This window comes from Anas acuta, chromosome 1, assembly GCF_963932015.1.
Source record: "Anas acuta chromosome 1, bAnaAcu1.1, whole genome shotgun sequence".
Lineage (NCBI taxonomy): Eukaryota > Metazoa > Chordata > Aves > Anseriformes > Anatidae > Anas > Anas acuta.
Genome location: NC_088979.1, coordinates 203,867,185 through 203,888,756, shown reverse-complemented (window position 1 = coordinate 203,888,756; position 21,572 = coordinate 203,867,185). Strand labels below are relative to the sequence as shown.

The window sequence follows — 21,572 nt, the reverse complement described above, 5'->3', positions numbered from 1 at the left end:
CACGGTGCCGAGGTTTAATTTCGAGTGATTCAAATCACCGCTTTTAATCGCCGGCGAAATCAGCGAGCAGGAAACCTTGATTTAAGTCGGCGCTTCTCATCGCACCCCCCCCCGCCCCAGCCTCCCAGGGGCTGCGCTCCCCTCTTACTGGGTGGCTGCTGGCTCCCCCCCCGTGGCCCGTCAGCACTTGGTTAAGGTGCGGGAGCAGAATTTTGGAAACCCTGCTGCTGGTGCACGGCAGCATGTGCCGGCAGCGCTGGGTGCCCCCTGCACCGTGCCGGGGGGTGCCCCGCAGCCAGGTCTGCTTCTGCCCCTAAGCAGGCTTTTTGATTAGAAACAGCACGGAGATAAAGGACGGGGGCTCTGCTAAACAGAAAAATCCCTGCTTGGGCGATCAATCACCAGCCGGTTTCCTATCATGGCTTTGCTGCAGGGTCTGCCCTTTGTGGGGCCGGCTTCACCACGTGCTTGCCATGAATTTTCGGTGTCCGTCTGTCTGTCCTGCACGGTGAGGAGCACCACGCCGTGCGGTGCTTTAATCCCATCCCCTTCTCTGGTGCCTGCACCCTGCTGCCTCCCCGGTGCTCCCACCAAGTGCCACGGTCCCCCCCCCGTGCCGGGACAGCCCCGTCCCCAGCCGTTGCGGTGCCGGTGTCAGGGTGTTGTGGGGTGGCTCTTGGACCCCGCAGCACCCTCCCTGCACCCCGGCAGCACGGTCCTGCAGGCTGAGCACCCCCAAAAGCTCCCGGGGCTGTGCCGTGAGCTGGGGCTCTGCGCTTTCCCGTTACAGACCGACGGGGTCGGGCAGCCGCTAAATGTAACTCCTGGCACTTCATTAATAGCAAATTATGTAAAATAAAATTAATAATGCAGCACTTCCCCGGTTAATAACCTGCGCCTCCGTGGCTGCGGAGCAGCCTGGCTCGGGGAGCGCGCTGCACGAGGGGACCCCGGGGCTCTCACCCCGCTCCGCACCTGGGGAAACCGAGTCGGGGAGCGGCGGCTGCGCCGTGGTGGCTCCAGGTTGTGGTTTGGGGTGGCACGTGGGGCACAGCCCGGCCTCTGCGCCGAGCCAGAGAGCCAGCCCTACAGCACTCGGCCTCCTCCTCTCCCCTCTTTTTTTTATTTTTTTTTATTTTTTTCGGTATTTCAATTCCCGGCGATGGCTGCCGCGATTGGGGGGTAGGGCTGGTGCTTGACCTGCCCGCGCGGCTGTAATAATAGGGCAGAATTAATACCTGCTTATCAGGAGCTCTCAGCCAGCGCTATCGTGCAGGCGGCGATTAGAGGTAATGGGAGCAGCCTGGAATTAGGCTCCGTGCTTGAGGCAGCCGGGGCCGTCCCCCCCCCGGCGCAAGGCAGGGGACGGGGACAGGGGCGCAGCACTACCCCCAGCCTGCGGGCTCATCACCGAGCCCCCCGCACTGCCAGCTCCCCCCTGACCCAGCCCAGGGGCTGTCATGGGTTCTGCATGGATCCTGTGCCCACCAGCTGGGGGTTTTGGGGGTTCTGGGGGGCCAGGGGGTGTTACGGTGCGCCTAGGCTGGAGGTGGCACCGCCGGTGCCGTGGTGAAGTCTTTGCGCGCTGCCTTCCTCCACCAAGTGTGCACTTCGGGCTGTGTCCCCAGCCCTGCCTTGCCCAGTGATTATTTAGGATTTGTGCAGGGAGCAGCTCCTGGTGTGGGGTCTTCGCAGCCCCCTTGGGTACGTGGGGTGCCCCCATCCCACCCTACAATGAGCCACCAGCAGCCCCGCAGCCAAGCCCGGTGCCAGGCGGGGAGCAGCGAGGCCTGGCACTGCTCTGGCTGCGCCGCGTGGAGCCGGGGAATCAATTTTCATTTCCTCGCCCATATAGTTTTACAGCCCGTGAAGCTGCACGAGCCCTGCGGCCGCCGTAAAGGGAAGGAGCAGCGCTGCTGCCAACCAAGAGCCCGAAGCCACCGGCCTTGTGCCACGCGCGGGGTTGGCGCAGCCACCGGGCCACCGGGGGTGGGCGCATGGGTACATGGCAAGCCCCCTCCCAACGCTTCCCTCTCCCCCTGCAGGTATCGAGTGTCCCCGCGGAGCCAGGAACCTGCCGGGGCTGGTGCAGGAAGGGGAACCCTTCAGCGAGGAGGCCACGCACTTCACCAAGGAGCTGGTGCTGCAGCGGGAGGTAGGAGCGCGCGGCACGGGCGCGGGCGCAGGCGATGGCAGAGGGTGCCAACTGCAGATGCAGCGGGTGGGGGCTTTCTGTGGCACGGGAATTGCCACATTCATGTGTCACCGAGTGTCCCCGCTGCTGGATTTGGGTCTGGGCACAGCCAGGGGGATGCAGGGGCTGCGGTGTCCGTGCTGTGTGCTAGGGGTGGACGGGAGCCCTGTGCCACCGCCGGTCACGGCACGCTGGTGCCACAGGAATGGTGCTTTGTGTTGGAAGCCAATGCGTAAATTTGGGAGGGGGCGTCTCCCCATGACCCCTAAATCTCCTCTTGTGCCGGACGTTTCTCCCCACTGGGGCCAGGGTGGAAAAGCGCTCGCTTGCCTCTTCTTTTACCTTTTTTTTATTTGCATGGAAAGCAATAACAAGAGCTATTTGTGCTGGGCATGGCTCAGAGGGGGGGCTGCATCCTGCAGGGTGCCAGCTGAGGGTGCTGAGTGTGCCCCAGAAAGACCGCAAAGGCCGTGGCCCCAAAAAGCACCTGGCAATGACGCCTGCAAAAAAAAAAGGAAAGCACAGAGATGATGCTTGCAGAAAGGGAAAGTGCAGAGGAAGCACGAAGCGGCACAGAGCACCCGCTGCGCTCACAGGCTCCAGGCCAGCGCGGGGAGGAGAGGACAGGGCGAGGAGGAGGAAGGGCTCAGGCTGCGGGTGCCACGTGCAGGGGAGGTGACCCCAGCCCTGGGTGTCACCGTGCCCCCCTCCAGACTAATGGGGAGCTGCTAGGGGCTGGTGTGCCGTGCTCAGTTTTTGTGCTGGGGTGGCACAGCCACGTTTCTGTCCTCTCCATCCCATGGCCAGCAGTGCTTTGAGCCTTGCAGCCTCCCCAGAGACACCCAGGGGACAGCAGAAGGCACCGGGCACTGTGCTTGGCCTCGTCCCTGCCACCCAATGTGTCCTCAGCGTGTGCAGGGGGGCATCGAATTGGTCCCATTTGAGCCGAATTGGTCCCATTTGAGCCGAATTGGGCCCCTTTGGTGCACAGAGAACGGGCAGGGGGTGCCCTGCCCCTGTGCAGGGGCTGTGCGAGGGATGCGCGGCGAGCGCACAGCGAGCGCGCGGCAGATGCACGGCGGGCGCACAGAGGATGTGCAGCAGATGCACAGCAGATGCACAACGGATGCACAGGGGGCTCACAGAGGGTGCGGGGTGGGTGTGCAGCAGATGCACGGCAGAAGCACAGCAGAAGCACAGAGGATGCACGCTACACACATGGTGGATGGTGGACACACAGCGGGTGCACGGCGGGTGCACAGAGGATACACCGGGGGTGCAGCGAGGATGCACAGTGGATACACGTGGATGCAGGAGGGATGCACAGTGGGTGCACAACAGTTGCACAGAGGATGCACAATGGTTGCACAGAGGATGCACAGAGGATGCAAAGAGGATGCACAGAGGATGCACAACGGTTGCACGGAGAATGCATGGAGGGTGCTTGGAGGATGCACAGAGGATGTACAGAGGATGCATGGTAGATGCGCAACGGATGCACGGAGGATGCACAGAGGATGCACAGAGGATGCACAGAGGATGCATGGTGGATGCACAAAGGATGCACGGAGGATGCACAATGGTTGCATGGAGAATACATGGAGGATGCATGGAGGATCCACAGAGGATTCATGGCAGATACACAGAGGATGCACGGAGGATGCACAGAGGATGCACGGAGGATGCACAGAGGATGCACAGAGGATGCGTGGTGGATGCACAGAGGATGCAAAGCAGTTGCAGGGTGGGTGTGCAGCAGATGCAGAGCAGAAGCACAGCGGGTGCAGGACAGATGCGTGATGGATGCACAGCAGAGACACGGGGGCTGCAGGGCAGATGCAGGGCAGATGCACAACGGGTGCACGCTGGATGCGTGGCAGACGCTGGAGATGCTGTGGGAAGCAGGGGCTGATCCAGCACCTCCACGGCACCGACGCGAGGCCGGGCCACGAGCTGGCTCCTCGGGGCCATCCTCGGAGGGAGCCGTGGCCGGGCCCGACCTTGCATGGCCTCAGCGAATGCTAATTACAGAAATCGCCCTGCAGGGGAGCAGCTTTAGATTCTGAGATGAAAAACCGTAAATTACTTGCTTTTGATCTTCTGAAGGAGAAAGCACCCGGCTGCCCCCAGAGCCGGGTGCCGGTCACCGTGGCCCCGCTGCTCTCGGTGGGGGCACAGCGGGGGCCGTGTGGGGTGTTTGGGGTCTCCGGCCAGCTTGCCGTGAGCTGCGGGGTGTTTGTAGGATTCGGCGTGAACCTGCCTCCCGTCCCCGCCTCCCCTGTCTTTCGTGTGTGCTCATTAAGGCCTCTTGATATGAAAATTCCCCAACTCGCGCGACTCCTCTGATTGAAACTTCGGTGCCGCCCGAGCGCGAGACCCATTTTGGGTAATTACGCCGTGATTCAGAATTTCAGCGTAGGATAAAAAAAATGCCCTCCGCAGCCCTTAGCCATCTCCCTGAAGGACTGGCAGGGTAAAACCGCGCTCTTGGGGTGCCGATGGCTTTGCTCTTCCCCTCGCTCCTGGCACCCCAGGGTACAGATGTGGCTGTAGGTACAGATTTGGGGTGGGCACGGGGGGTCCCCCACCCGCTGGAAATGCTGCTGCTGCCTGAGTCGGGGGGTGACGCGTTGGGTCAGGAGGCTCCATCCCTTCTGGGCTCCTTACGTGCTGCCAGCCACATCCCATTGACCTTTTGGGGCTTTTCTCAAACATTTTGGAGGCTCCCGGTGTTTCACCCCCACGCATCGACCCCTTCAGCCTTTGGTCCTAGCCAGGCTCGATGCGCACCGAGTTTTTTTGATGGGGCTCCCCTCCAACAAAGCCACAGCTGCCTCCCCGCTGGAGCCACACAGCATCAGAGGGCACCAGACCCTGGTGGCACCGTGCCTGGGGTTCCTGCAGCTTTTCCTGCAGCCCCAAAACTCTTGGGGACGATCCCAGGGGCGCGTTTGCAGCAGGAAACCCGAGCGCACAGCAGCGGAGAGGCTGCGGTGGCGTTAATCCTTCCTGCCAGCCAGGAGCCCGAGCGGGGCGGCTTAATAAAAACAATTCCCTGGGGGTGTGGAGCTGCGGAAAATACAGGGGGGCTGGTGGGAAGGTGGGCGGCCTGCCTGGGAGATGGCAGCCCCCCCCGGCACGTCCCCATGTCCCCGTGTCCCCTGGGTGCCGCTGCCCCGTCCTCGGGCTTTGGTGCCCACCTCGGCTCAGATTTTGCCATGTCCCAGTTGTCCTCAGGGGCTTTTGAATCGTGGCAGCTCCCCATGGGACGTGGGGACAGGGTGACAGCCCTCTTTTGGGCGTGGGGACAGGGTGACAGCCCCCTCTGTGGGGCATGGGGGCAGGGTGACAGCCCCCTCCCCGGGGCGCAGAGGTCGGTGCCATCCCCGTTGCGCCCCTGCCGCTTGCCTCCAGCGTGGCGATGTATTTGGGGGTCCCATCACCCCGTCCATCTGTCCGTCCATCCATCCACCCACCGCTGCCTCTATGGCAGGTGGAGGTGTCCCAGGGAAGCTGGGGGGGGGCACACTGCCAGACCCCCACCACCACCAAACCCTGCCACTGCCAAAACCGTGGCTGGGGGTCCCCAACCTCCCAGTCCCCACGGGGTGCTCGGTGTTCCCGCACCCAGTTCCTGCTGGCGGGGCAGTGATTTGGGAGTGGGGTGGGCTCCGTGGTCTTCACTGGGGGCTGTTTGTGTCCCCCCCCCACCAGGCTGCAGCGCCAGCGCCACGCTCGCCGGCCTCCCCCGCCTCCCCCGGCACCTCGGGCGCTTGAAAGGTTTTCTCTTCGTAATCTCAGCTCCTCAAGCGTGCCAGGTCAGCAAGCTTTTAAACTCTTTTGCTAAATGCTCGAGTCCTCCAGGAGCTGAGCAGAAAGCAGCTCTTTTATTTTTTTATTTTTTTATTTTTCCCCCTTTTTTTTTTTGCCTTTCCTTCCCTTCTCCTTCGCTGGGGCTTAATGCAAGAGGAGAGCCCTTGGGCCACGCAGGGGTGGGGATGGGGACATGGATGGGGATAAGATGGTGACAGGGATGGGGATAGGATGGGGATGGGGATGGGGATAGGATGGGGATGGGGATGGGGATAGGATGGGGACAAGGGTTTGGATGGGGACAGGATGGTGACGGGGATGGGAATGTGGACGGGGACAGGATGGCGATGGGGATGGGGACATGGATGGGGACAGGATGGCGATGGGGATGGGGACAGAATGGGGATGGGGATGAGGATGAGGACACGGATGGGGACAGGATGGTGACACTGTATCTGGAAAGGGACAAGGTCGGGGGGCAGGAAAGCTTTGCTCCTCTCTGTGCTGGGCTGGAGGCCGATGTCCCCTGCTCTGCATGCGCGTGTCCGCACCATGTCCCCCGCGCCTGGTGGCCACGCAGGTGTCGTGTGTCCCCCCTGGGGCCATGCAGGTGTCGTGTCCCCCCCTGGGGACACGCAGGTGTCACACTGGCTGGGACAGCAGAGGGTGGGAAGCTGGGGAGGCACGTGCCATGCTGTGCCACGCTGTGCCGTGCCAAATTACGCCGTGCCACGCTGTGCCGCACCGCGCCGTGCCGTGCCACCAGGCAGGAAGCCCGTACTGCTGGGGCTCCGGTGCCAGCACATTTTTAGCAGCTTTTTCCCCTAATTCTGGCGAGTTGGAGCAGGGCCCGGCAGGGAAGTGACCGCTGGCAGCGCCGCAGGCTCCTGGAGCACACCAGCAGCCCCGGCGTTGGCGCGCTTGGGTGCCACGAGCACCCCAGGCAGGGTGATGGCAGCCGTGTGGCTTCTCCTGCGGTTGATGAATGTGGTGGAGAGAAAATGGGTGGGCAGCACCGGGCCGTGTGCCCCCCGGCGCTCTGGGCGTCCCCTTCGTGTCCCCCCCCCACGCAGGGCTGGGCTGGGAGGGTTGGTTTGGAGACGATCCCGCTGCGAGGGCTCGCAGCTCGCATCCAGATCCCGGCTCCGCGAAGCCCCTCGGGGACCTGAGCCCGAGGAAACGAGCCCTTGCAGGAGCGCGTTTTGTTCCGTTATTGATTGCCTGGTAGCCCACATTTTTCCTTTATCATTATGGTTTTAATTAGAGGTTTCGGCTGATGTGTCAGCAGTTTGCCGCAGCAGCGCGAGGCCGCAGCTCCCCGCGGAGCTGGGAGGGGGCAGAGCTGCCGGAGCCCCCCCCCCTGTGCCAAGCCCTGGCTGGGGGCAGCAGCCGAGCAACCCCCCCGTGCGCCCACCCAGGCTGCGGCCGCGCTCGGCTCAGGCTCAGCCTCCAGCCAAAGGGAGCGAGGCGTTTAATCTGTAGGCAAAAATTTCCTCTCGCCGAGGTGTAATTCTCTCCCCTCCAATGCCTTCCTCCTGCCGTAATGGGAAGGAGCGATTCTGCTGAGCGCTCAGCTGGCTGCCAAAAGCCTCTTTGGCGAGCAGGGAAAAGCTGCGGGGCCGAGCGCGCCGGTGCCACGCGGGCGCTGCGTGCCCCTGGCGGGGCTGCCAGCAGCGTGGGCTCACATCCCCGTGGGGCTGGGGGGCACACGGAGAGGGGCGCAGCCCGGTGAATCCCCCTCGTGCTCATGTCGTGCGAGCGAGCAGCCCCGATTTGACAAGGTGCCGGCTTTAATTACGTCGGAGAGGCTGCCGGCTTCTCCCAAGGTGCCCAAAGTTTGCGGCTTCTATGGCACCGTCCGTCCCCGGGGTCCCGCTGGGCTTCTCCGGCACGACGCGGGGGGCACCGGCGCTGCCCACCCCACGGAGCCGGCACGTGGCGGTGCCACGGTGGCCACGCGGAGGCAGGGACGGTGCCGGGGAGCCGGGGACGTGGCAAAGCTGGTGGCAGAGCCGGGGGAGCCGCAGGCGCACGAAGCCCCCCCACGTGTGTCCCTCCTGCATGGGGGGGGCAGCGTTTATCCACCCCCCGGGGTCGGGGACGCACGGTGCGGGCAGGGGTCAGCGTGACCCCAGGGCTGACCCGGTTCGGGAGGTCCCGGCTCGTTAGGCCAATTAGGCCAATTAGGGCAGGATGAGGTCGGGGAAGCGGGCGCATTATGCAAAGCAGCCGGGGTGGCGGCACCATTTAGAGGCAGCACAGTTGCTAAAGTGTTTATGCAAATGGGCCCAGCAGCAGCCCGTGCTGCAGTTGTAATTACTTGGGGGGGGGGGGGGGCACATAAAATCCTCTCCCCCTTCAAAAAAAAAAAGAGTTTGCCGCAGTCTGCAGCTCAGGCTCTGGGGGGGGAAAAAAGCCACCAAAAATCGGCAACGTCGCCCGGTGCCGAGCCCTGCGCGGCGGCGCTGAGCGGCTGGGGAGGGACAGGAGGGTGCTGAGCCCCCCCCCCGGGGCTGTCCCCTCCTGGGGCTGTGCGCCCCGGGCTCCCAAAGCTCTCCACAACCCAATCTCCTCACATCCAGGATGACAAATTTGTGCCACCCAACCCGAGGCTCGGAGGGACCTGAGGCGCAGGGCGAGGGGCGCAGCCAACGGGGCGCTGCCGGTGGGACACGGCCGTGGTGTCCCCCAGCAGCACGGAGAGGGGGCTCCATGTGATATGAGAGGAGTAAAATTAAAAAAAAAGATAATTTTGGTGCCTGTTCCTGGCCCTGGCTGCATCCCGGCACCGTGGGGCGCACGTGCGTGGGAGCTGCAGCAGTTGGCACCATCGAGGTGGTGGGGTGCGTGACGGATTTTGGGGGGAGCGTGAGTGGAGTGCGGGGCTGAGCTGGTGCTGAGCCCCCCAGGCTTTGCACCGTGCTCGGGGACCGGGGCAGCGAGGGGGGTCCTGCACCGGCCGCACACCCAGGGCGAGCCCCCAGCATTTGGGGGCAGGGTCCCAGAGCCCCTCCGGCCACGCCGCCAGCGCCGCGCTCCCCCCAGCCTGAACTCGGCCCCTTTGCTCTGAGGGAAGCGCGGTGCCACTTTGATTTCCATCCCTCCCGACGTTTCACCCGCGGCGAGAGCGAGACCTCGGCACAGCCCCCGTCACCAAAAGGCAGCCGGCGGCACGGGGCGGGCGCAGGAGCCCCCCCAAAAAAAAGCAGCAGGGCCGGGGGCAGCCCCTGCTCCCCTTGCCCGTGCCCGCTGCCTGCCGGGAGGCTGCGGGGATATTTTTAAAATCCTGTCTGCAGCCGGCTGCTGACTCACAGCCAGGTGAAGCGAGCGGCCGGTGACGAGCCGCGTGCCGCCTAATTTTGGCTGGGATCACGTTCGGGCTGACAGCGGCCCCCAGCAGCTCGCCACGCTCCCGGGGGGGCGCACGCCCGCGGCTTCGCGCTCGGGTTTCACCCCACGGACACGCCGGGGGGGACGCAACCCGCCGGCACCACGGTGTCCCCACGCCACGCGAGCACGGTGTGGGCACCCCCTTGGGGACCCTCTTAAATTTAGGGGAGGCGAGGGGTTTTCGCCCTCCCACGCGTTTTTTTGGCACGCGGGCGCTTCCCGGCTCCCCGTCCGTGCGTAATGGCAAGCGGCCCCGTCCGCAGCGCTCCTCGGGCGGGCAGCACAAGGCGCTTTTTGTTCTGCTCGGATGAATCCAGCCTCAAATCCTGCCCATCCCCGTGCGCCCGTGCGCCCGCGGCTCGTTGTGGCGGCCCCCAACGAGAGGCATCGCAGCCCCCCCCCTCACCCCCCCAGGGGCTGAACCGCCGGCGCCTGCCCGGGCTGCGCTGCCGCACGCTGCAAAAGCCGCGGAGCTGCGAAAACATCTGCAGCACCGGAGCCAAAAATATCCGCAGCAATAAGAATAATTACCGCCAGCCCCGCGTCGGGCTGCGCCGCCGAGCCCACACAGCCGGCACAGCCCCCGGTTTCCTGCGCCCCCGTGGGGATGTCCCCCGGGACGGTGACACCGCCACGGGCACCTCGGTGCCAGCTTGGAAACCTCGGCTCGGGCACGGGGACGCTGCCCACGAGGGAGCTGCCACGCTGCGGCAGGGTGGGAGGGAGCCACCCAGTGCGTCCCAGCGCCTCCCAGTGCCTCCCAGCGTGTCCCAGTGCACGCGGTGCCCTGGAGGAGCGTCCGCCCCGGAGCTGTTGGCGGGGTTTTCTGGGCGGCTGCTGTGACATTTGCTTTTTTCCTGAAAGTGCAGATTCGGATTTAGTAAATATTTGCCTTTTCCGAGCTAATTACGGAGCCCTGACCGCGGCGCTGCGCGGGCGGCGAGGGAAAGGCCCCGGCAGGAGGTGCCCGGGCTCCGTCCCCGCCACCGAGCATCCCCGACCCCGACAACCCCGGGGAGGGCGCGGGGACCTTTGGGGACCCTTTGGGGACGGGGCCACCCCGGAGCCCCCTGTGCCAGCACCCGCTGGCACGTGCACGTGCGGAGACAATAGCGGCCGGGCCCCGGTGGGGAGCGTTGCCATAGAAATTATCCTTAACAAGCTGCGAGGTTTTTAATCACGGGATGCTGCAGCCGCCGCACACATCCCCCAGGGCTCGGCTCTGGGGCGTTTTCCTAACAGACCCCCCCGGGGGGGGGCTCTATGGGGTGGCTGTGGGGCTCCATGGGGCCGGTGGTGGCCCCAAGCCCTGGTGCTGGCCGTGCCCGTGCCATCCGAGCCGGCTCTCGGCAAAATCTCACCGGCATCTCCCATCTCCCGTCCCCAAAAGGCTGGGGAGGGGCGGGGGGGGGGCAGTGGGTGGATGGCGTGTGCAGGGGGGGGGCAGCCCGTGCCCGGCACCGCCGCCAATGAAAGGCTTTTATATTCCTGGCGCTCCGCTTCTTGCATGTCTCTGGGAAGCCGGTGACGAAGGCGCTGGCACAGGGCTGGCTGTGAATATCCCCCCCCCACCCTCTCATCTTCAGGGCCCGGTGTCTGTCTGTCCCTGTCCCTGTCCCCATCCCTTTGACCCCTATCCCCAGTCGGGGGGGGGTCAGGCAGCAAAGTTTCTGAGCCCTGGGGAAGGAGCGGCTGCAGCACGGGGGCACCCGGGTGCCCAAATTGCCCCGCACCTCCCCGGGCGCACTGCAAACGCCCGAGCACCCCGGGACCACCCGAGCACTTTGGGACCACCCGAGCGCACCCCGGGACCACCCGAGCGCACCCCGGGACCACCCGAGCACCCCGGGACCACCCGAGCACCCCGGGACCACCCGATCACACTGTGACCCCGTGCACCCATCGCGCTGCATCCCCTCTTGGCACTGCCCCATCACGCAGCAGCCCACCCGATCGCATGGCAATTTGACCCCCCCCCAAGCTCAATCAGCCCCCGCTGGTGGCCGTGCAGCCCCTGGCATCGCATCGAGCCCCCCCCCCCGGTCACACCATAATGATCTGGTCACAGCACGGCCCCCTCCACCTCATCACACTGCAGGTCCCTTGCTCTGATCACACTGCAAATGCCCCCTCCCACCCCATTGCATCCCATCGGATCCCATCGGATCCATCGGATCCCATCCCATCCCATCCCATCCCAATCCCAATTCCATCCCATTCCACCCCATCCCAACCTCTCCATCCCATCCCAACGCATCCCCTCCATCCTATCACACTACAACCTCTCCATCCAACCTCTCCATCCCATTAGTGTCCCTCCATCCCATCCCAATCCCAATTCCATCCCATTCCACCCCATCCCAACCTCTCCATCCTATCAGAGCCCCTCCGTCCCGTCCCATCCCATCCCATCCCATCCCATCCCATCCCATCCCATCCCATCCCAACCTCTCCATCCCCTCACACCCCCTCCATCCCATCCCAATCCCAATCCCAATCCCAATCCCATCCCACCCCATCCCAACCTCTCCATCCCATCAGAGCCCCTCCATCCCATCCCATCCCATCCCATCCCATCCCATCCCATCCCATCCCATCCCATCCCATCCCATCCCATCCCATCCCCATTCCCCCCTCTCTTCCCAATCCCCATCCCCATCCCAAATCCAATCCCAATCCCAATCCCATCCCACCCCATCCCACCCCCTCCATCCCCTCACACCCCCTCCATCCCACCCCATCCCACCCCACTCTGACCCCCCCCACCCCATCCCACCCCACCGCAGCCCCTCGCCCCCAGGACACCTCAAGCCCACCCATCCAGAGCTCGCAGCCCCCCCCCCCGGGTCCCAGCCCCGCGCTCCCCCCGTTGCGCACGCTCCCTCCGGGCACCTCTCTCGCAGCAGCAGCAGCAGATTATTTACTTTGCTATTCTAATTTAGGGCTAAAATTAAAGCTTAAGTGCTTAAATAAACTCCGTACGTCACGGCAGCCCGTGTCTGCCGCCGCGAGAGGCTCTGGCGGGGAGGATGAGGAGGGGAGCGGGGCGGGAGGAAGGATCCCAGTACCGCGGTGCTACTGGGACCAGTCCTGAACTGGTCCCAGTAAGCTCCCAGAACTTGGGAGCCAAAAGAGCCGGTGATGAAGAGACACTGAGCTTTGGAGAGGAAGGCTCCCAGAGCGCAATGGCACCAAAATCCCCCCCCCCAAAAAAAACCAAAAAAACACCAAAAACACCCCAAAAAGCCCCAAAATCTCCATCGCTGCATCCGGCAACAGCGGCGGTGGCTCCCGGGGTGGGCACGGCACGGGGGGCTCGGGCACGGCACGGGGGGCTTGGATAGGTCATGGGGGGCTCGGGGAGGTCATGGGGGGGCTCAGGCAGCGCATGGCACTGCTGGGGGGGGCTCCGGGGGTCCCGCGCCCCCATCCCAGCTCCCAAACACCGCGGCACGGCCGGTGATTCATCCCCATCCTCCCCCGGCGCTAAATGGCGAATCCAGCATATTTTGGCTTTTTTTTTTTTGGGGGGGGGGGACACGCACATCACACACCAATCCTGGCAGGATCGGGGTGAGGGGGGGGTCCCCGGCCCCTTGCACACGCGTGTGCAAGCGGTACCCCCCCCCCCGCCGTGCGCCCACCCCCCCCCATTTCCGCGCTCCCCCCTCGCCGCCGCTCTCCTTCCATTTTCCTCCTGACCCCCCCCGCCCTCCCCCCCCCCCCCAACTCAGCATCCCAATTTTTTTTGGAGGCTTTTTGCTGCCGGGCAAAGACAAAAAGCGGCCACAGAAAAAACCCTTTCAAGGCTCCGCTCGGCGCGGGGGGGTTGGGGAGGGGGGGGAACATTTAACCCGCGAGGGACAGCGCGTTGCAAATTTTTAACAATATTTATTAAAATACAAAAATACACTTGTTTTTTTTTTTTCTTTTTTTTTGTGTTTTTTTTGTTTGTTTTTTTTTTTCCTGCTGCTGTCGTCGGCTGCTCGCTCAGAGCACCCTCGGGTCGCTGGGAGTCGATATAGCGATATAGCGATATAGATAACTTCGGGTTCGCCCCCCCCCCCCGCACCCCCCCCCCCAAAAAAAAAACCCCCCCCGACCACCACCGCATCACCCCCCCCCCCCCCCCCAAACTACACACGATTTCGGGATTTTCGCCGAAATCCCACCGCTCAGTCCTTAAAGCTAAATTAAAGCCACGCCGGGGGGGCTGGGGGGGGGAAAGAAGGGGGGGGGGGGGTCGGAATGGGGAATGGGGGGGGGCACCGCCCCCTCTCCCACCCTGCACCTCCCCAAGGGGGGGGGCAGCCCCAATATTGGGCCCCCATGCGCTGCCCCCCCCCACCCCCCCCCAGCTGCGCAGAGCGCCGGGGCTTTGTGCCCCCCCCTTGGCCCCCCCCCCCAGGTATGGGGCAGGGTCCCACGAGCCCTTGGTGCCCCCCCCCTTGTCCCCCTTTCCACGAGCATCCCTCGGGGTGGGCTGGGGAGAGGGGGGGGGGGTCCCATCCTCCCCCCCCCCCTCTCCCCCCAGCCCAGAAAACACGCCTGGGGCTCAGCCCGGGGAAGGGGGTGGGGAAAAATCAACCCCCCCCCCCCCCCAAAAAAAAATAAAAAGGAGACGCACCCCGGGCGGGGGGCTACAATCACGGGTCGGGGGCTCCCGGGGGAGCCGTAGCCCTGTGCCCGGGGCCGCCGCGCTGCAGGGGTGCTGCAGTGGGAGGGGGCGCTAAGGGGGGGGGGGGGGCGCACCCGCTCTGAGCCCCCCCCCCTCGATGCCAAGCCCCCGCTTTGCCCCCCCCCCAATTTTTTTTTTGTTTTTTTTTTTGCATGAATACATTGCAGATATCCCCTCCCCCGCCACGATCTACACCCACCCCCCCCAAAAAAAAAAGGAAAAAAAAAAAAAAAAAGAAAAAAATGAAAAAAAAAGAGCAAAAAATCCTATTTTTTTCTTTTTTTTTTTTCTTATTGCATGTGGAAGGTTTTGGCATGGCCCCGGTGGCCGCGGTGCCGCGGGGGTCCGGCCGCATCCTGCCCGCGGCGTCGCCCGCCCTCCTCCTCCTCCTCCTTCCTCCTCCTCCTCCTCCTCCTCGCGCCTGGGCAGGCACGGACGTCCTCTGGCCTCTCTTAAATAGAGCTTACGAGTTAGAAAATAGTTTTCTCTGCGTCTTTTCCTTTTCATTTACTTTGTTTTTTTTGTCGTTTTTTTGTTTTTTTTTTTTTTTTAATTTCAATATAATCTGCTCCTCCGCTCAGCCCATAGATTTAATATATAAGCATGTACAAGAAAAAAAAAAGTCTCTCCCCCGCTCTGTACAAAGTTACCGTCTCTTTTTTTTTTTTTTCATTTTTTTTTCTGTTTTTTTGTGCATTCTATTGCATCGGTAATTTCTGGGAAAAAAAAAAAACGAGAGAAAAAAAAAAAAGAAAAAAAAAATATAGAAGTCATATCTGAGTTTCCTGCACTTTCTCCTTGCTGTGGGTCTGAATGATATAGGGCTCGGAAGAGGGTGGTGGTGACGGGGGGGTGCAGCGAGTTCCCCAAGCTGTTCTCTGTCCAGTGCGCCCCGTGCGCGGCTTTGTAGGTGTTGTAGTTCATGTGGTCATGCACGGTGGGCAGCACGACCGCCCCCTCACCTGAAACGCCGGCGGGGGGGACCGGTGCCGTCGCCGTCGCCGCCGGGATGTCCTCGTCCACCTGGATGATCTCCACGGTGCGCGCGGCCGTCACGGTGCTGCGCTGCTGGTGCCGCTTGCGGAGCTTGTAGAAGACGATGAGCATGGCCGCGGCCAGGAGGGTGACGGCCACGAAGCAGCCGATGATGATCTTGGTGGTCTTCATCACCTCGTCCAGGCTGGTCTGCGTCTTGTCGCCGGATTCGGCGGTGGGCACGGCCACCTGCTTGGGGGGTTCCGCGTGGTTTGCACCAGGACGGGGTGGTGGTGGTGGTGTACGCCGGCTGGTAACCCGTGGAGGTGGTGGGCACGGGCTTGGTGAATTTAGGGGAGACGTCCTCGGGGGAGAGCTCGGTGGTCTCCACCGTGACGGTGGTGAAGAAGCTGTAGTTGGAGGTGTTGAGCTCGGCCGTGCTGACGTTGAGGTACGCCGAGGCGTTGGAGTTGCCGGCCACGTTGGTCACCATGCAGGTGTAGAGCCCGGTGTCCGTCAGCAGCACGTGGGAGAAGTTGAGGGTCCCGTCGTTGAGCACGGAGATGCGCGGGTGGCTGGACGCGTGGCTCAGCACCGTCCCGTTCGGCAGCAACCACCGAACCGAGGACATGGAAGGAGTCCGGCACTTGAGCTCGGCCACCCGCCCCTCGGAGATGTTGAGGTCCATGGGGGCGTCCATGATGAAGGGCGCCGAGCACTGGAAGGAGGTTTGGTCCACCTCCACCAAAAACCTGCCCCGCATGTGCAAGGGCGCGTGGCAGCGCCCGCAGCAGGTGGAGTTGGTGGGGATGTACTCGCGCAGCCACCAGGACAGCCAGAGGATGTCGCAGTCGCAGTCCCAGGGGGTTGTGGTGGAGGTGCAGCTCCACCAGGTAGCGCAGCGGGGCGAAGAGGTCGTGGGCAGGGAGGAGAGGTTGTTGTGGGCCAGGTTGAGCTCCACCAGCGCCGTCAGGTCGTCGAAGGCGTTGCGCTCGATCAGGCTGATCTGCGAGTTCATAATCCAGAGCTTTTTCAGCGACTTGAGCCCGTGGAAGGAGCCCGGCTTGATCTGGGGGAAGTTGTTCCCCGACATCTCCAGCTCCTCCAGCCCCACCAGGGGCGTGAGGTTGGGCATGTCCTTGATGTTGCACATCCCAGGTTGAGGTACTTGAGGTTGTAGAGGCCCTCGAAAGCCCCCTCGGAGATGTACTCCAGCTTCTTCAGCTCGCCCAGGTCCAGGCGCATGAGCGAGGGCACCCGGTTGAAGGCGTACGAGGGGATGCTCTCGATGGGGTTGTTCCTCAGCCACAGCTCCCGCAGCTTGGAGAGGTACTCGAAGGCCCCGCTGGGGATGACGGTCAGCCAGTTGTCGAAGAGCTCCAGGTGTTGAGGCTGGCCAGCCGTTGAAGGCGCCCACTCGATCTGCCGGATGGCGTTCCTGCCCAGCTGCAGGACCTCCAGGTGGTGCAGGTGGCGGAAAGTGTCCGCTTGGATCAGCTGGATGTTGTTCTCCATCAGGTTGAGGTACCGGGTGTTGGAGGGGATGCCCGGGGGCACCTGTGCCAAGCCGCGGCGGGTGCAGACCACCTTCCCAGCTGGTTACTGCAGGAGCAGGCGGAGGGGCAGCTGGGGGCGGTGGGCGAAGCAGCGGCGGCGGCGGCGGCGGTGGCGCAGAGGGTCCAGGCGTGGACGGTCAGGCAGGCGAACAGGGACGCGCTCCAGGTGTGCTGGTGGTGCCCAGGTACCTGCCGCAAGAGCTTCATGGTGTGGCACGTTCATCATTCACCATCGTCCGGGGATGGCGGCGCCGAAAGGAGAATTTGGCTCGGGGCCCCCCCCCCGCTACCCCCCCCACACACTTTTCCCTCCGCTCCCGGCTCTCTCTCTAGGATGCGGCGCTTGAAGGCTCGCCGGAGGGCCGGGGGGTTTTTGGGGTGGGGGGGGCGCAGAGAGATAAGGAAGGGTGGGGGGCTCGAATTGAGGGAGGATGGAATAGGAAGGATGCAGGGGGAAGAGGGGAAAGGGGGGGGGGGAGAAAAAAGAAAAGGGAAAAAAAAAAAAAAAAGAAAGAAAAAAGGTGCCGGGGTGGTGGTGGTGGGGGGGGGGGGAGGAAGGAGCAGCCCCCCCCTCAGCCGAGCCCCGCTCCCCAGCCGTACCTACCTGGGGGCAGGGGCTGCTCCGGGCCGCTCGGTGCCGAGCAAACGGGGAGGGGGGTGGGGGGGGTAGCTGGGAGGCGGGGAGGGGTTGGGGGGGGGGCCGGCCCCAGGAAAAAAAAAATAAAAAAATAAAAAAAAGGAAAAAGGAAAAGGGGGGGGGGGAACCCACAAAATGGCTCCTGGCGGCTGCGGCGCGGGGCGCGGGGAGGCGGGGGCCCGGCTTAGGCGGGGGCCCGGCAGCCCCCCACCACCACCGCCACCGCCGCCAGCCCCGCCGCCCGCGCCGCGCTCCGCCGCCCGCCGCCCGCCCGCCGCCGCATGGCGCCCCCCCACCCCCCCCCCCCCCTCCCCGGTAAGGAGCCCCCCCCCCGGCCGGGCAGAGAGAGGGGGGGAAAGAAAAAAAAAAAAAAAAAAAAAAAAAAAAAAGGGAAGGAAAGGGGCTGGGGGGGGTGGGGGGAGGGACGTAGAGAGGAAATTTAAAAATAGAAAATTGAAAAATGGGGGAAAGAAAAAAAAAAAACGGGAATGGGAACGGGGAATGGAGGAGAGGAGGAGAGAGAAGGGAGAGGGGGGGAAATGGGGAAGGGATAAAATGGAAATGGGAGGTGGAAAAATGGGAAATGGAGAAAATGGAAAAACGGGAAATGGAAAAATGGAAATGGAAAAACGGGAAATGGAAAAATGAGAGATGGAAGAAATGGAAATTGGAAAAAAAAAATGGAAAAAAAAAAAAAGGAAATGGAAACTGGAGAAATGAAGACGGAAAATGGAGAAACGGGAAACGCGAAAAAAAAAAAATGAAGGGGAGAGAGAGAGAAAAAAAAAAAAAAAAAGCAAAACACGAGGAGGACGGAGTCGGGGAAAAGCGGCGAGCTGGCTGCAAGATGATGGAGAAGGAGAGGAGCCGGCGGCGGCGGCGGCGGTGGTTGGTGGTGGTGGTGGTCGTGAGAGCGGAGGTGACCGGGCGGCGGGGCGGCAGCACCGGGGGGGGCGGCAGGCGGCGGCCGGGAGCGGAGCCGAGCCCCGCAGCGCGCAGCCGCGCGCACGGCAGCGCGCAGGGGCGCGGAGGGGGCGCAGCGCGCAGGGGGCGCAGCGCGCAAGGGGCGCGCAACGCGCAAGGGGCGCAGCGCGCAGGGGGCGCAGCGCAGCCGGGGCCGGGCGCTCCCCCCGGGGCTCAGCGGGGGCGGAGGGGGGGAGGTTTGGAGAGGTGGGGGGGGTTTGGAGAGGTGGGGGGGTTTGGAGAGGTGGGGGTGTTTGGAGAGGTGGGGGGCGGGTTTGGAGAGGTGGGGGGGGGGACACACACACACGGACCGGTTTGAGGTTTCAGCAGCCCCCGGGCAGGGCGCGCAGTGCGGTGCGGAGCCGAGGGGGGAGGCGCGGAAAGGTCCCCGGCTCTGCGGGGGTCCCCAGTGTGGGGATTATTTGGGGAGGGGGGGAGCGGGGGGGGGGGCGCGGCGGGAGGCCCCGCGCATCCTTTTGTCCTTCAGCGCGCCCCGATCGCTGACGCACGGCGGCAGGCACCGGCGTGATGCTGAGCTCCGACGTGGACAGGCCCCCCCCCCCCCCCGGTGCTCCCCCCCCCCGGCAGCCGCACACCCCCCTTCTCCGGTCCCCAAATCCGGATCCCCGCCGCCACCCCCAGCCCCGCAGCAGTGCTCGCCTTCCTTCCCCTTCCTCCCCTTCTCCTCCTCCTCCTTCTCCTGGCCTCCCCCCGTGTTGTGTGTCCCCCCCCCGGCCTGGCTTGCAGACCCCCCCCCCCAGGGCAGGGGGCACAGCGGAGCAGCCCCCGGGGAGGTGACTGCGATGGGGATGGGGGACAGGGGGGGGGGGCTCAGCCCCTCCCCTCCTTGCACACCCTCCCCTTCACCCCCCCACCTGCACCCCCTCGACCTTCACCCCCACCCTGACCCCCCCCCGGTTCCGAGGACAAACAGATGGTGGCACAGAGCAGCTGTAAGGTGACAGGGGCTGGGGGGGGGGACACGGCTCAGCATGGCCCCCACCCCTGTGCCCCCCCCCCAGTACCCCAGGCTGGGGGGCTGAGACCCGGCACACAGTGGGGTGCGTGGTGCCTCCTCGGCACCAACAGGCAATTTTTGGGTCCCCCCCCCTAGAATTTAGCACCAGGCATGTGGCTGGGATCGGGGGGTGCAAATGGCAGCACCCCTGGGGACCCATGGGGATGAGCTCAGGGCTCTGGGCCTGCTCCTCGGGGGGGGGGGGGTGCAGCCCCCCCTGGATGTGCTTTGGAGATGGATTTAGGGTTGGCGTTTTGGGGTGCGATCGCCTCTCGGGCACCGGTGGCACCCGATGCTGCAATATCCCCTGGGGGCACGGAGCCTGGTGGCCTCATTTCCCTTGGGGGGGGTCCAGTGCGCCCCCACCCCTCTGCTCACCTCCCTCAGTAATGAAGCAAAAGCAATTAAACCGCCCTCACAGGGGAGCAGGGGCAGCATCCTCGTGCACCCAGCCTCGTGCTACCCCATGGAGAGGCAGCGGTGCTGAGCCCTGGTGCTTTTTGGCTGTGCCATCCGTCCCCAGATGCCCGGGGGGGGGCAGCCCCCAGCCTCCCCAGGGGTAAGACCCAAAGCCACGAGGTGGGTGCTGGGTGCCGGGCAGGCTCCCTGCGTCAGCCAAGCGCCACGCTCGGCCCCGGCGAGGATCGATGGCAGGAGGAGGCAGAGGCCGAAGCTGGTGGCGATGGAGCAGAGGCCGGGGCTGCTCCGGGCACCCCAGGGCCAGAGGGAACGGCCGGGGGGGGCTCGTCCCTGCTCGGGGTGGGGGCGCTGGGCTCAGCCTGGTCGGAGCCACCGGGCACCGCGGCCGTGTGCGCTTTGGGGATGCGTGCACGCGAGCTCCAGCTGGGCACCGTGCAAAATTTGGGTGCGTGGCGGTGCTGGGAACCATGTCGGGTGCTTCCCAAACCACTGCAGGGGTCTGAACCACAACCTCCACTCCGCGAGGCCACCGAATTTCGGGGCCCTGCTCGATATGCGGGGGAGCGCAGCGCCTGCAGCGCCTGCAGCACCCATGGCACCTGCAGCACCCGTAGCACCTGCAGTGCCTGCACCCAGCACGCTCAGGGCCATGCAGCAGCGTGCTGCTGGTGGTGCACAGGGGGTGAGGGGGTGTGGGGTGCACGGGGTGTGCATGGTGCAGGGTTTGTAGGGTGTTTATAAGGTGTTTATAAGGTGTTTATAGGGTTTTTATAGGGTGTTTATAGGGTGTGCAGGGGGTACAAGGTGCGTAAGGGTGCACAGGGTGTGCATGGGGTACGTGGGGTGTGCAGGGTGCATGGGGTTGTGCAAGGGTGCACGGGGTGGTGTTCATGCTCCTTGCCGCATGGCACTACTGGGAGAGCGCTGGGGGAACACTGGGTAGCGCTACCACAACACTGGGAGCACTGGGAGGGCACTGGGCAGGACTGGGAGAGCACTGGGAGGGTGCTGCAAGAGCGCTGGGGCAGCATTGCAGTGACACTGGGAGCACTGGGAGAGCCCCCGGCAGCACTGGGAGCGCACTGGGCAGCCTGGCTGCGGTGTCAGGCCTGGCTCCCAGGGACCCCACACATCCCGGGGGTGTCCCCCTCCCCACTCCCCCCCCCGCCTTACCCCTGGGCACAGCTCGGAGCAGCCGCTCAGCCGGGTGGCACGGGCCGGGCTGCGGGCGCACGGCGGTGCCGTGCCGGACCCTACCCAGCAGCCAGACCACCCTGACCCCCCCCCTGTCCCCCCAGGTGGAGGTGGAGGTGGAGAGCATGGACAAGGCGGGGAACTTCATCGGCTGGCTGCACATCGAGGGCGTCAACCTGTCGGTGGCCCTGGTGGAGCACGCGCTCTCCAAGGTGCACTTCACCGCCGAGCGCAGCCCCTACTCCAAGGCGCTGCTGGCCGCCGAGGAGGCGCCAAGCAGAGGAAGGAGAAGGTGAGCGACCCCCCCTTTGTGCCACCACCCCGGCCCCCAAATCCCCCCCCGGGGACCCACCTTGGTGGTGGCGGTGGGCTGGGTGCCCGCCCCAGCGCCGTGTCCCCCACTCCTGTCCCCAGGTGTGGTCCCACTACGAGGAGACACCGGTGGAGGAGGTGGTGCCGGTGCTGGAGGAGAAGGAGCGCACGGCCAACTACAAACCCGTCTTTGTCACGGAGATCACCGACGACCTGCACTTCTACGTGCAGGACGTGGAGACAGGTGAGGGGGTGGCGGGGAGGAACAGGGGGGGGGGTCGCCGTGGGGCTGGGGTCGCTGCTCCGTGCCCCTTCCCCGTGTGGCATCCTGCTGCTCGCCCCCACCTGCAGCTGAAGGTGCTGCTTTCTTTAAAAAGAGCTGCTTTCGTTAAAAAAAAGGCTGCTGGAATTTAAAAATTTAA

General features: G+C 64.2%; 2 protein-coding genes across 2 annotated transcripts in view; one reads left to right on the top strand and one right to left on the bottom strand.

Annotated features, from left to right (window-relative positions):
* SND1 (staphylococcal nuclease and tudor domain containing 1) overlaps window positions 1–21,566 on the top strand; it is a 100,039-nt gene extending 78,473 nt beyond the window's left edge. The window contains 4 exon segments of the mRNA XM_068670200.1: window positions 2,046–2,155; window positions 20,943–21,105; window positions 21,108–21,130; window positions 21,253–21,566. Coding sequence (XP_068526301.1) covers window positions 2,046–2,155; window positions 20,943–21,105; window positions 21,108–21,130; window positions 21,253–21,564 — 608 coding nt within the window. The 3' untranslated portion in view covers window positions 21,565–21,566.
* LRRC4 (leucine rich repeat containing 4) lies at window positions 14,752–17,060 on the bottom strand. The gene is given in 8 exon segments (XM_068670199.1): window positions 14,752–14,908; window positions 14,910–15,311; window positions 15,314–15,334; window positions 15,337–15,915; window positions 15,917–15,972; window positions 15,975–16,208; window positions 16,211–16,645; window positions 16,648–17,060. Coding segments are annotated over 8 exon segments (1,956 nt in total). The 5' UTR covers window positions 16,814–17,060; the 3' UTR covers window positions 14,752–14,845.
* Window positions 21,567–21,572: the final 6 nt, after the last annotated feature.